Consider the following 13368-nt stretch of genomic DNA (forward strand, 5'->3'; position numbering starts at 1 on the left):
GAAAGAAATACCTGTGGGTAGAGCTGAGAAAATAGAAATATCAAAGTACAAACTATAAATGAGAAAAAACTTTTACAAAAACTTGTAAATGTATAAGATAAATCACTTAGCCAGAGAGATTGGGGAAACGCTGCTATATGGCTGTGCGGCAAACGAGATCTGAGGTAACTGAGTAAAGGGCATTGTGGGTTGCAGCTTAACTAGAGAGTTTTTGGTGCACGCAAGCTTGGTATAAGGCCGACTCTGTTCCAAGAGCTCGGAACCGAACCCATCAGTGATGAACAGAAAGAAGACCAACAACTTCAGATTATAAATTAGGGAACAAAACTGAAGAAGGTGAACACTCAGATGAGTGGCGCACACATCTTCTCTGGATATGCCCCAAAGAGTTGCAATCTAGTGAAATACTGGTGTTTACCTGCTGTGAACTAGGAACATCTGACTACTGAGGGAATCTGCCAACACACTTCGCTGTACAGGAAGACCCACAGCTGACAGGAAGAGGTTGTTCTGGACTGCCAATTACTGTAGCATCATTACCTTCCTGCAAAACTGATAAGACCATGTACTCTGTTTCCCAACATACCACATCAATGTCATAATGTCCATGGTGATTTGGAGAGGGTCTGCACGAAAAATGCCCTCAATGAATGTCACAGTTTTTTCAAACAGACTTTTGAGCTGATACAAATCTTTCATGTGCAAGCCTGTCTCTTTGGTTTCCAGACATTCAATAATCTGCTGTCAAGTACCGCTGAGGAGAAAAAGGAAACCGTGTCACTCCCAGTGTTAAGATACAAGGATTGTTCTCCCATGGAACTGTGTTACTTTCTAAATTTGAAACAGGAAATACAGTATATAGTGAGAGTGAATCTTGATTCAAGTTATTTTGTGATAATCAAAGACTTCTGAATGTGTATCCTTGGTTGAGGAACCATAACAAACAAGATAATGTTCACAACACTGGAATACTGCCTTGTTATTCTTGCTGGCAATAAACTGTTTTATTTAATGACATTTCTGTCTTGCACCTGTTTCAGAGTAATGAAATCCTTTATTATGTTATACAGGAATGTTACTATGTATTAAATACCAAAGCTAAACTTCTTGAAGTTTACTGTTATGCCCAGGTCTAAAAAAATCACTCATGATTAACACATGCTATTGCAAAAGATTCTGAGTATGAACTAATACAACGCAGTCCCCCCAAAAATTAAGAGATGAGATGCTCTTTTTGATGTGCAAACTCTGAAGTAAAACATCTCACAACCCCAAAATGAACAGCAGACAAGTTGAACAGGAGAAATGTAGCACATAGATTTTCTCCAAGATGATCCAGTGTGGATGTGTACCTTTCACATCTAGACTCACCATAAAACAACTGTGTTCCATAAAGGACAACACAGTACAGTCTTTAAACTTGCATACATGAATCCGTGTCAACATGAACCTGCTCAGATAGGATAACTTGGGCAACTGGACTAGACTATTTTTTTCTTTTGTTGGTACCAAGTGGTTTATAATAAAAGCTTGTTCCTTCTTGGTGTACTGGCACCTGATGTACTACCTTTTCATTTAATAGCTGCTCCTCAGATATACTGCAGCCTGTAATCCATGAAGTAGGGTCGAAGGATGGAAGTGATATCAGGGTAACCCTGAAATTCTATGGAACGTTCTTTTGAAATGGTCTAGTGAAACCATACGCCTGATTTAAAATTCTTCCAACTCACAATGGCCTCAAAGAAGTATGGGTTGGGAAGATATTAAAAGATCTAAGACTATGGTTACTGCTACATATGGGTATGTAGCTTTCAGACTAATGATACAACTAGAGTGGTGTGCATGTCAGTTTGTCTACAGAGTTCTCAACTGGAATAAAGACTCCATGGAGGTTAGGCTGTATCTAATGTTTGTGTGTGTTATTTAAGACTCCTGATATGACAATGTCAGAGAATACAGAAATATCTGCTACACCTGAAAGTCAACAAACCTGCTTTTATAAAACTCTCTATGTCTGGAATTGCAGAAGAATGTCTTCACTAGAAGGAAAGATGGTAAAAAAAGGGAAAAGGAAAGCTTTGCATCCATAAATATGATTTATTCTTCACCAGAGAATGAGTAGCTGAAAATCCCTAAAAGGGAAGTGTGTGTGAATTTAACTCTAAGAAATACAAACAGCAGATTTGAGATAAAAGTATCATTTGTCAGTCCTGAAAAAAAACAGTCTATCACGTGGCACATACTCAACACATACGTTACTTGCATGCCACTGACATGAAGAATACTGCTCAATACTGTGCATTTATCAAGTAACATGATTCTTTAATAATTTAATAAAAGACAATAATCTGTGTTTTAAGAAAAGATAAACCAATGAGCAGGCTTTCAAGAGAAATGGATCTGACCTTTTCAAAAAATTGCAGCTATGTGCACATCAATGTGAAATTACTACTACACAGTTAAAACTGAGAAAATCGGTGTTTATAAAATAAAACGTGGGTTAAATAATGTTAAAAACAAGAAATAAAAATAGGATGTGCTGTAAAACAATGGACTTAAAAACAAAAAAAAATATGCACATCCAACATGGATGCTAGAGAGCTTGCATCATTTTAATTACAGCCTGGAATACCCATAGCTGTAAGCTTGAACGTAATCATCATCATCATCAGCCACCTTTTCATCATTTTCTACATGGGGTCGGGGAATCATGTTAACTGTCGCCATCTCTCTCGATTCAATGTCATACTCCTGCCTTCTTCGACACTCATGCCTAATTGTCGCAGATCTTCTTCACACAATCCATCCACCTCGTTTCCACTTACCTTCTTCTTGTCTGTTCCAAATCTTCTTCACCAGAATGTCTTCTGCTTTTCTGTACATGTCCAAACCACCATAATCTGTTCTCTTTGATCTTTTCTGCAACTGAAGCTACTTTGACTTCTGCTCTTATGTCCTTATTTCTTTGTCTGTCCCACAGAGTGCATCCTACTACCATTCTCAGGCACTTCATTTCCATTACCTCAAGCTTCTTCATCTGCTTTGCCGTTACTGCCCAAGTTTCTGTACCATACAGTAGCACTGGTCTCACCACTATATTGTACACCTTACTTTTCAGGTTCTTTGGCATTCTTCTGTCATAGACTACATGTGACACTCTATACCAGTTGGCTGTAGCCTGTCTGATTCTAGCTTTGACCTCTTCATTCATGCTTCACTTCTCCTCAAACACCCTCCCAGATACCTGAAGCCTTTTACATGTTTCACTGTCTTCCCTTTTATTTCATTTCTCAGCTTCTTCTGATTTCCCCAGTTCGCTGCCATTACCACTGTCTTATCTGTGCTTAGTTTCATCCCATGTGCCTTCGGTTTTACATTCTATTGCTCTATACTTTGTTGGAGTTCATGCTCACAGTCAGCCTGTAGTGCTACAGCAACTTTGTTGATCTGTCCCCTCTAACCCATTTGCTAATGTAGTCCATCACCATTATGAACAGCAGTGGGCTCAGAGCTAAACCCTGGTGTACACCCACTCCCACTGTGAACCCCTCTGTGAGGCCAAACACTGTTCGTACTTGAGTCATTGGATCCTTGTACACAGCCTGCACTAATTCTACCAGTGTTTCTGGGACTTTGAACCACCGCAGTACTACCCAATCAGCTTTCTTGGGACCTTGTCATATGTTTTCTCCAAGTCTAGGAATGCCCAGTTGGACTCTTCCCTCATCTCTAGCTTCTTCTCAACTATCTGTCTCACTGCAAATATCTGGTCAGTTGTGCTGCATCCTGATCTGAATCCAAATTGCTCATCTCTCATCTTACATTCTACTACTCTGCATATCTGTTTATCAATCACCCTCTCTAGAACTTTCATGCAATGTGATAGGAGTTTGACCCCTCTGTACTGCCCACAGTTCTGGATGTCCCCTTTGTTTTTGTACACTGGCATGAGTATACTTATTCTCCAGTCATCTGGGATATGCCTTACTCTCCACACTCAAGTACTAAGCAGCACAAACCAGGAAATAATATCAGGATTCACAGCAATAGGGCAACACACAGAAGTACCACAGAAGTCACAGGAAAATAAAGTTAAATTTAAGTTGAATTTAATGAAGCTTTTTTTTGTGGTGTACACAGACTTCCTCAGACAAAAAGTATTACAAACTACATTTAACTGAACAGCAGCTTAAATATCCAGCAGTATTAAGTCAAAGGTTCAATTAACCAATCAGGCACACCTTGAACCATGAATAAAAATTTAAAGTTAAAATGCAAGCTCACAGGACTTGAGTTCAATCACTCACATTATATTAAAATTAAAATTAAACTAGACAATCATAAAATCAGCCAGTTGTTAGCCTATCATCTAAATAGACACTAGCCACTACCTGATGTAAACAAGTACAAAACACAAAACAGTTAGAGTGTGTTACAAACTCATAAAGGCAAAAGACTATCTAACCAGGTTCTTAAGTTTAAGAAGGCTGCTAATAGAGCAGCCTTCATTGAGACCTGGTAGAGCATAGGCATTTAATCTAATTTGCCATCGCACCATCAGGCTCTAATAATAGGTGTACAGGGCTCCTCTAATAGTGTCATGCATTTGTTCTATAACCATAAACTTAAAATGGTGGTCTTTATGCTGGATGATATGTTTAGCAAGAGCATTTTCATCTTTCGCTTTGTTAATTGCATATTGATGTTCTTAGATCCGATCTTTAAATCTACGCCGGGTTTACCTACATAAAAACCTGTGCATTTTGGCATAATGCCACATAGACCACCATTTTAGAATTACAAGTGCATCTGCATCTAATGTCGTATCTAATATTATCAATGTCAAATCGGTTTGATTCAAGAATGTGACGACATTGATTGCAGTTTTGACATTTGAACATCCCAGGTACTCTGCCGCTCAGGTTGTTCCAACAACATTTTCATATTTTACCCCTTCTATATGTAACCTCAGGTTTAACTCCCAGTTTGTTCAAAATTGCAAGGTTGGAACGGAACAAGTTCCAGTTCTTAGTAATGATGTCCATAACAGACCTACTACTTGGACAATATGTAAGAATTAATCTAGAGTTATTATTATGTATAGGAGTAGTTCCACCTATACATTCTAACCTAGACTCGGCCAACCCGGAAGAACTGATGTTCAGTATAGGTTTGTAAAACCCACTGGATCTTTTGTTAATCACCTCATTGACTAAGTTGTCTAATAAGTTAAGCGGATAGCCTCTATGAAGGAACATATTCTTAAGTAAGTCACATTCCCTAAGAAAGTCATCGTCCAGGCTCACCATCCGGGCTGCGCTGACCCTTAGCCAGACCTTTTTTGGTAGCTAGGATGGCAGCTACTAAAATGAAGAAAAGAATTAGAGTAGGTAGGCTTCCTATATATGCTGGCCACATATTTATTCAAGATGTCATTTTTCGCCAACCATACGTCTAAATAGGTTATTGCCTCAGTGTTGAAGGAAGAGGTAAAAACTAAAAAGTCAGTGGAGTTATTAAGTAAATTTAATAATAACAGGCTATCAGCTTCTTCACCCTCTAATAAAATAAAGATGTCATCCAGGTAACGGGTGTAGTACTTGATCTTAGACACTACTACCGACTCATTGTTTAATATGTTCTCCCTTTCCCAGTATGACATCACTATGTTGGCCAAGCTGGCTCAAGGGGACCCCATAGCCACCCCAGTTTTTGTAGATAGAAATTCTCTCCTAATAAAAATAGTTGTTATAAAGGATCAAGTCCAACAGTTCAATCACAAGGGATATTTCATGGCACCCTTACTCTTAAGGAAGAAGGCCACCCAGTCCAAAGCTATCTGCAAAGGTATACAAGTGTATAAATCCTTGACATCTATTGTCAGGAAATTGTACTCTCTACTGAATGGAATGTTGTTTAACTTATCAAGAAAAGACCAAGAGTCTTTACAGATTTGCTCTTCATCCTCAAGGTACTTCTGCAGGATAGTATCAACCAGCTTGGCACAAGGATATGTAGCCCATCAACGAGTGGGCGATAGATGGATTAACAAGGTCCTTGTGGATCTTGGGTATACCAAAGATACAAGGGTACCTGGGAAATAATGTGGTAAGGTATTTGTGTTGACCTTGGTTAAGTCTACCCTCAAAAAACATTTCGTCCAAGGAGCTCTTAATTTTATGATATCGTGGTTTACCTCAGACCTTGAACTAATCATATACATCATTAGACAATAGGCCCAACATCCTGTCAAAGTAGTCTAATTGATCAAAGACTACAACCCCACCACCTTTATCGGGTTTACAGATTCTTAAGGAATGTAACTTAACATATTCCAACAGGGTCATTTCAGACTTCCTTATATCGTTGGTACATTTACTTAAATGCAAATTACTATGTCTTAAATCAAGTTCACAAGTGGATTCAAACACTTGTACTAATGGGTGCAGAGGTGGGTTAAACATGCTAGGGACAAACATATCAGATGGAGTATCATGACTGAAACCACGAGTTTCAAACAGCAGGTTAAAGTTCAATTTACGAGCAAACATCTTAATATCGATGATGGTGTTCACTAAATCGAACTTCTGTTGAGGTACATAGGTGTATCCCTTAGATAAAAGGTCGGCCAGTTCATCAGGGATCAGCACGTTGGAGTAATTAAAGATATTAAAATCTCCAAGTTGATTGGTAGAAATAACTGGGCCCATACGTTGGTTAATGGGGGGAACCACAGTATCAGTCTCTACATCCTGCAGGTTATCAGTAATAGGCAAAGGTGAAACCACACAAGGAACCTCGTTTACCACACAAGCCGGCTTCAGTAAGGCCAGGAGGCAGAGGTAGAGCCAGGTGATAGGTACTCCTGGTATCTACTGCCTCTGAAAAACTGTTTCTGTTGCTTCCTTAAAAGATTGCTGCAAGTTGTTCCTTTGCTTAGGGATGGCACCCTGTTTGTTGGTGGAAAAGTGTACCTGTTGCTGACCCATTGCCGTAGTGTGAGGACCGTGCTATTGTTTACGGTTCATAAGTCTCTCACTCCTTCTGACCCCTTGGTCAACAGGGGTATCCCCAAATGTATCAAGGTCCCTGATGTTATCCGATGCTGACTCACCTCTACAGTTTGTGGTGGGAGGATCCCCACTACTACCATTAGGATTCCAAGCTTGTGATGGCGCAGGGGGTGGATAAGCCACCCCTAACAGGTATGCTTTTAAATCGCGCTCAAGTTTCTTGATTTTGTTGAATTTTAGTTAATAATTAATAATAACACTAGATTAATTCTTACATATTGTCCAAGTAGTAGGTCTATTATGGACATCATTACTAAGAACTGGAACTTGTTCCGTTCCAACCTTGCAATTTTGAACAAACTGGGAGTTAAACCTGAGGTTACATATAGAAGGGGTAAAAATATGAAAATGTTGTTGGAATAACCTGAGCGGCAGAGTACCCGTACTCCTGGGATGTTCAAATGTCAAAACTGCAATCAATGTCGTCACATTCTTGAATCAAACCGATTTGACATTGATAATATTAGATACGACATTAGATGCAGATGCACTTGTAATTCTAAAATGGTGGTCTATGTGGCATTATGCCAAAAATGCACAGGTTTTTATGTAGGTAAAACCGAGCGTAGATTTAAAGATCGGATCTACGAACATCAATATGCAATTAACAAAGCGAAAGATGAAAATGCTCTTGCTAAACATATCATCCAGCATAAAGACCACCATTTCAAGTTTATGGTTATAGAACAAATGCATGACACTATTAGAGGAGCCCTGTACACCTATTATTAGAGGCGCCTGAATTGCGATGGCAAATTAGATTAAATGCCTATGCTCTACCAGGTCTCAATGAAGGCTGCTCTATTAGCAGCCTTCTTAAACTTAAGAACCTGGTTAGATAGTCTTTTGCCTTTATGAGTTTGTAACACACTCTAACTGTTTTGTGTTTTGTACTTGTTTACATCAGGTAGTGGCTAGTGTCTATTTAGATGATAGGCTAACAACTGGCTGATTTTATGATTGTCTAGTTTAATTTTAATTTTAATATAATGTGAGTGATTGAACTCAAGTCCTGTGAGCTTGCGTTTTAACTTTAAATTTTTATTCATGGTTCAAGGTGTGCCTGATTGGTTAATTGAACCTTTGACTTAATACTGCTGGATATTTAAGCTGCTGTTCAGTTAAATGTAGTTTGTAATACTTTTTGTCTGAGGAAGTCTGTGTACACCACAGACAGCGCCATTAAATTCAACTTAAATTTAACTTTATTTTCCTGTGACTTCTGTGGTACTTCTGTGTGTTGCCCTATTGCTGTGAATCCTGATATTATTTACTCTCCACACTGCTATGAGTAACCCCAGGAGCCATTTTTCCCCCATCTCACTCAGCATCTTTATCATATCTGTGCCTGTTGCTCTCCCTGACTTCATTTTCCTTAGTGTTGTTCTTACTTCTTCTAGGGTAGGCTCCTCTTCTTCCCTTATTGTAGGCTGTTTCTGGGGTAGTACCACTTCTGTGGGGTTTTCTTATTCAGAAGCTGCTGAAAATACTCCTTCCATCTGCCTTTGATGTCCTGTGGAATGGTGAGCAGGTTCTTGCTGGCATCCCTTATGAAGGGTGTCTGACTATCTTCTTTATTTTTGTCTTTGCCTTGCAATCTGATATAGTCTCTTTGTGCCACCTAATGAGTCACTTTCCAGAAGTTGGAAGAGTGCCTCCAATGCCCTGCTCTTTGCTATTGCAACTTCTTTCTTAGTTTCTTTGTTAGCCAAGCAGTATTCCTTCCTAGCCTGGTCAGTCTTTTCTATCTCCCACTTTTCCCACACTCCTTCTTTCTTTTGATAACTTCCTGGATTTCTGCATTCCACCACCAGCTTTCCTTATGTACCTTATTTCCATACCTGACTCAGCCACATTATCTGCTCTGTAGTCTTCACACATGCTGTTTTGAGGCATTGCCATTCTTCAACTCCACCTATTTTCTCCTCTTCTTGGGGTGCTAGAGCCCTGAGTAATTCCTTGAACTGCTGTATTTTCTCTCCAGTCAACTTCCAGGTCTTCAGCCTGATCCCTGTTGACCTTGGAGCCTTCTCAGACTACTGTTTACAGCTAGTTTTGGCAACCAGTGATTTATGCTGTGGGCTGTTTCACTGGGGAGGATTTTGAAATAATTTATTCTTCCCCAATATCTTTTCCTTACTAGGAGGAAGTCTACCTGAGTTGCATGTTGGCTACTCTTGTATGTGATCTTGTGACTGTTGCTCTTTCATGTGTTGGCTACTATCAAGCCATTTGCTAGGCAGAAGTCTAGAATGGCCTCTCCTTCTTTATTCCTGTTGCCCCACCCATGTGGACCTAGGTAGTCCTCGTATTGTGTTCTGTCTGTCCCAATATGTGCATTGAAGTCATTCATTATCAACACCAATTCATGTTGTCCTGCTTTATGTAGTAGTTCTTGCAACTGCTGTTTGAATACACTCTTTTCCTCACTATCACAAACCTGCTGTGGGGCATATGCTGAGATTACGAATACTGCCCTATCATTACACTGGAGTCTGACTGCCAAGAATCTGTCACTAATTCTGATGATATCCCTCACTGCCTTCTGAAGTCTCTCTCTCACCACAATTCCCACACCATTTCTACCCTGTCCCCCCTCCGGAGTAGTACACTCTGGATTCCAAGCCAAGTGGATTTGCTGCACTGCCGTCCCATCTTGTCTCTTGGTTACATAAGATGTCCAGCCTCCTCCGTATCATCATGACATCCACTTCCAAGCTGCAGCCTGTCAGCGAACCCACATTAAGTGTAGCAATTCTTAGTTCATGTTTGGCAAGTTGACTGGTTTTACATCCAGCTTTCACTCAACAGAGCTATCCCAGGTAACCCAGGCTGGGCAACTAGACACTAGCCAGCCAGTAGCTTACTGACCCAGGGCGGCTGGGCTTTACGGCAGGCACACATTGGTCAAAAGGGGCACATCCACTCCTCCCAACTATTAGCATGGATCCCTTGAGTAGGCCGAGTCCTCCATCAGCTTATTACCGCTAACTACCCATGCCCAGTTGGTGACATTAGTCAACATGACTATCACCTAGAGCTATATTTTTACACCATCAAGTGGCTAGCCCTTCCACAGAGTACAGTTTGTGATCCATGTTCTCCTATCTTGAGGATACTGCACACCACAGTAGATGCCCCAAAGTGGTTGTTCTGTACAACTCTTCCCCCCATAGGGCACCATATACACCCTGCTGCCCACAGCTCCATTCATTGGTGAGTTTGAGATGGAAACACTCAGCATGCTTTTTCAGAGGTGGAAGGAACCCCACAGAGAGACAGGGAGAACATGTAAACTCCAAAGAGGTCAGAGGTCAGGATCAAACCTTGTACCTTGTGCATGGGAAGTGAAGACCTTAACCAGCCATCTAGTTTTTTGCTTGAACGTAATCACTGTCCTGTATTTTATCTTATATCATCAGGGCTAATAAGGACACTTTTCTAAGAAGTGTAGGAGTGAAAAACACATCCTCTCAAGATAATCCATGTTGCTGAACAGAAATATGAAAATAATCTGCTTGGTGATGCCACAGAAATGAAAAGACTTGAGACAATGAAAATGCACAGGAGATGGTGATAGAGGACTGCAAACCTGAATGATGTAAGGAAATATTGACAATTAATGGAGACCATGTGGAATTTATATTAGACAAAGGTGAAGAATATAACTTTGCACTTGTTGACTTATTTTCGCAAACGTAAGGAACCAGTCGATTATAAACTCATGATGAGAGTACAAAAGTAAAACATCCAGTCACCTTTTCTAATAGCAGCATTTAAGGATACAAATTCTAATAATATAATGGATCATATGGCTTATGGGATGCTAGGACTGGCAAAATTAATTTACAGTGTAAAAGCAAGGACAGAGTACACAGAGAATTAGTCAAAGTGTCTGTGTAGATCAAAGACACTGACGTCCTGTATAATTAAGCTTCTACCAGAGTTTCAGGAAGCATGTTAGGTGAATATCACAGAAATAAAAAATAATGTTGTACTAGTGATTCAGGCTCCCAGAAAAATATCTGCAGCTCTCATAAGTAAAGCAGAACAGAAAATGAAAACAATCGGGAGCTTGAATGTCATTAAGAAGCAAAAAGTTAACAAAATCAGTGAACACTGAGGTTACTCTTGCAAAGCAACAAAAGTTCTGCAAGAACTTAACTGAGTGATTAAATCATTTAACAGCTGAATAAGTGGCCTCAGTAATGTCAAATGCTAACTCTTCTTGTCAGAACTAGATGTAAACCAGGGATTCAAGTTGATAAAGCCAGACAAACCAACCTCTGAACTGTGTATATCTGATACTACTAGGAAGGTAGAGATTCCCTTTGGTCCTATTTGACATTTTATCACCATTACAGATATTCCAATTAATTGTTGCCTAAAAAACTTAAGACTTCAAAGGTGTGTTAACGGATGGTGTATGAGGGTGAGATGAGACATGAGAACATTACAACTGACTAAACTGACTATTACAGCTGCTAAACAGACTAAGTATAATTTTCAGTTAAGTAAAAGTAAATCTAAAACCTGAGTGACAAGTGTGGTACACCTGGCCTATATTCTGCCTGGCCTGAAATACAATTAATAACTATGAGCAATTCTGCAAGTGCCAAGGCCAGAAGACAAAAGGAGTTATAGATGTTTGTAGGTATGATGTAGCATTTTACATGGGGTAATGATGTCACATCAATAGTGATTACCTCCTAGAACCAATGTACACACCACCAGGTGGCAAAGGATTGATGTATTATTTTATACATTATGTATAATGTCATAGTTAACTATACTTCTAAGAAAGCTGTCGGAGATAAGTAGCATAATCAAATTCAGTCAGGCTACAATAAACTATAGACTATAAAAACTGTTAAAGCAAGACTTCTGAAGTTGCATTTCCAAGTAAAGCTGTAGTACAGCAAGATCTGTTTCAGATGCAAGACTTCCAAAAATGGCTGCACATTGAGTAAGAGGTTGATTATACTCACCGAGTAAAAAAACACAGTTGTAGCTACAATTTGTGTAAAATTCAATTATTGACTAGTAATTATGCTACTTGGATGGCAGCAAAGACCACACCTGGAGAAAGTAATTGAAAATCAACCAGAAATGAATAAGTAAAACTTATGGCTGGGAAGAAACTTAACAGCTGTTTAGCAAAACACAGTTCATGTTTCAGATTTAAGTAAAAGAAATGGCTTGCGATAATTTAGACAAAAATGTCAAATGCATTAAGAGTTGTTTAAAATAATTTAGACACTGGAGAATATAGCAAGTCAAGTGAGAAAATCTGGGGGATAAAAAAGGCAGAAAAGTCTTAAGGAGCCATTCTGATAACCTGATAAAACTGCCGAAATTGGAGGGTGAAATGAAGGGAAGTCTGGCTTAGCATGAGGCATTTCAAGTAGAACTGCTTTAAAAATTTTACAATTAAAAGTCAGAGTACATACAGAAAACATTAGATTTTTCCATAATACCAGAAAATCAGAAAGAAATAAACTAGAGTAAAGTTATAAAGTACAAATAAGCAAATGGCCTGGTGCTCCACAGCAGATTTGTTAACTGAGAGGGAACACTGTGTGTAGGGCTCCAAATCAGGCCAAGAAAAAACAGAGACCTGTGAAGATCCAACCATACCACAAGAAAGCGCAGTTCCTAACAAATCAATGTCAGAAGGGAAAAATAATTAAAAATTGGGGGCATAACATTGCTTGTGAAAAAAAAATATTCACTGTGTAACAAGTTGAAGAAAAGCAAGTTTATCCTGGCACTCAGAATATTTTAAGAGGCAGGTATGAAATTCAATTAGCTATTTATACTTGAAGGATTAAATACATTTTGGGATGCACAACCATGTTAAGGAGTGTTAGAGAAAAATGCATCTCATAATTATTCTACACAAAGTGGATATTATCTTACAATTTCTTCACAAATATGTTTGATGAATTATTTAATATTTGTTAATGTTAAAAAGGATATGTGGTATAGATGCATAGTTATGCAAACCACAAATACTTATTGTAATTCTAAATGTTTTACAACTGCATTCTAATATCAAGCTGCAAGTGGATTAACAGATGACTGAAGGTAAAGAAAGTGCTGAAGGGGTTAAGGGATTTACAAAGACTGGTTTTTTGAAAGCAGAAAGAACATAATGTAAAAACTTTTGTTTTATGTAAGATCAGACCTTCCCAGGCTGGGATGGGTAGTTACAAGGAATGTTGGGGAGTTAGAATGCTACTGGTACTGAAATACAAGGTTGGAAAACAAGACTGATTAAAAAGCCAGGTGGCTA

General features: G+C 39.0%; 1 protein-coding gene across 1 annotated transcript in view; it reads right to left on the reverse strand.

Moving 5' to 3' along the window:
* The window catches only part of TAF1 (TATA-box binding protein associated factor 1), a 2792652-nt gene that overhangs the window by 1738320 nt on the left and 1040964 nt on the right, over positions 1-13368 (reverse strand). The window contains exon 16 of the mRNA XM_044057257.1: positions 6222-6752. Within this exon, the coding sequence (XP_043913192.1) occupies positions 6222-6752 (531 nt within the window). The remainder of the gene's footprint in view (positions 1-6221; positions 6753-13368) is intronic.

This window comes from Protopterus annectens, chromosome 15.part0 (genome assembly GCF_019279795.1).
Source record: "Protopterus annectens isolate FY-2018-M chromosome 15.part0, PAN1.0, whole genome shotgun sequence".
In the NCBI taxonomy this organism is placed as follows: Eukaryota; Metazoa; Chordata; order Ceratodontiformes; family Protopteridae; genus Protopterus; species Protopterus annectens.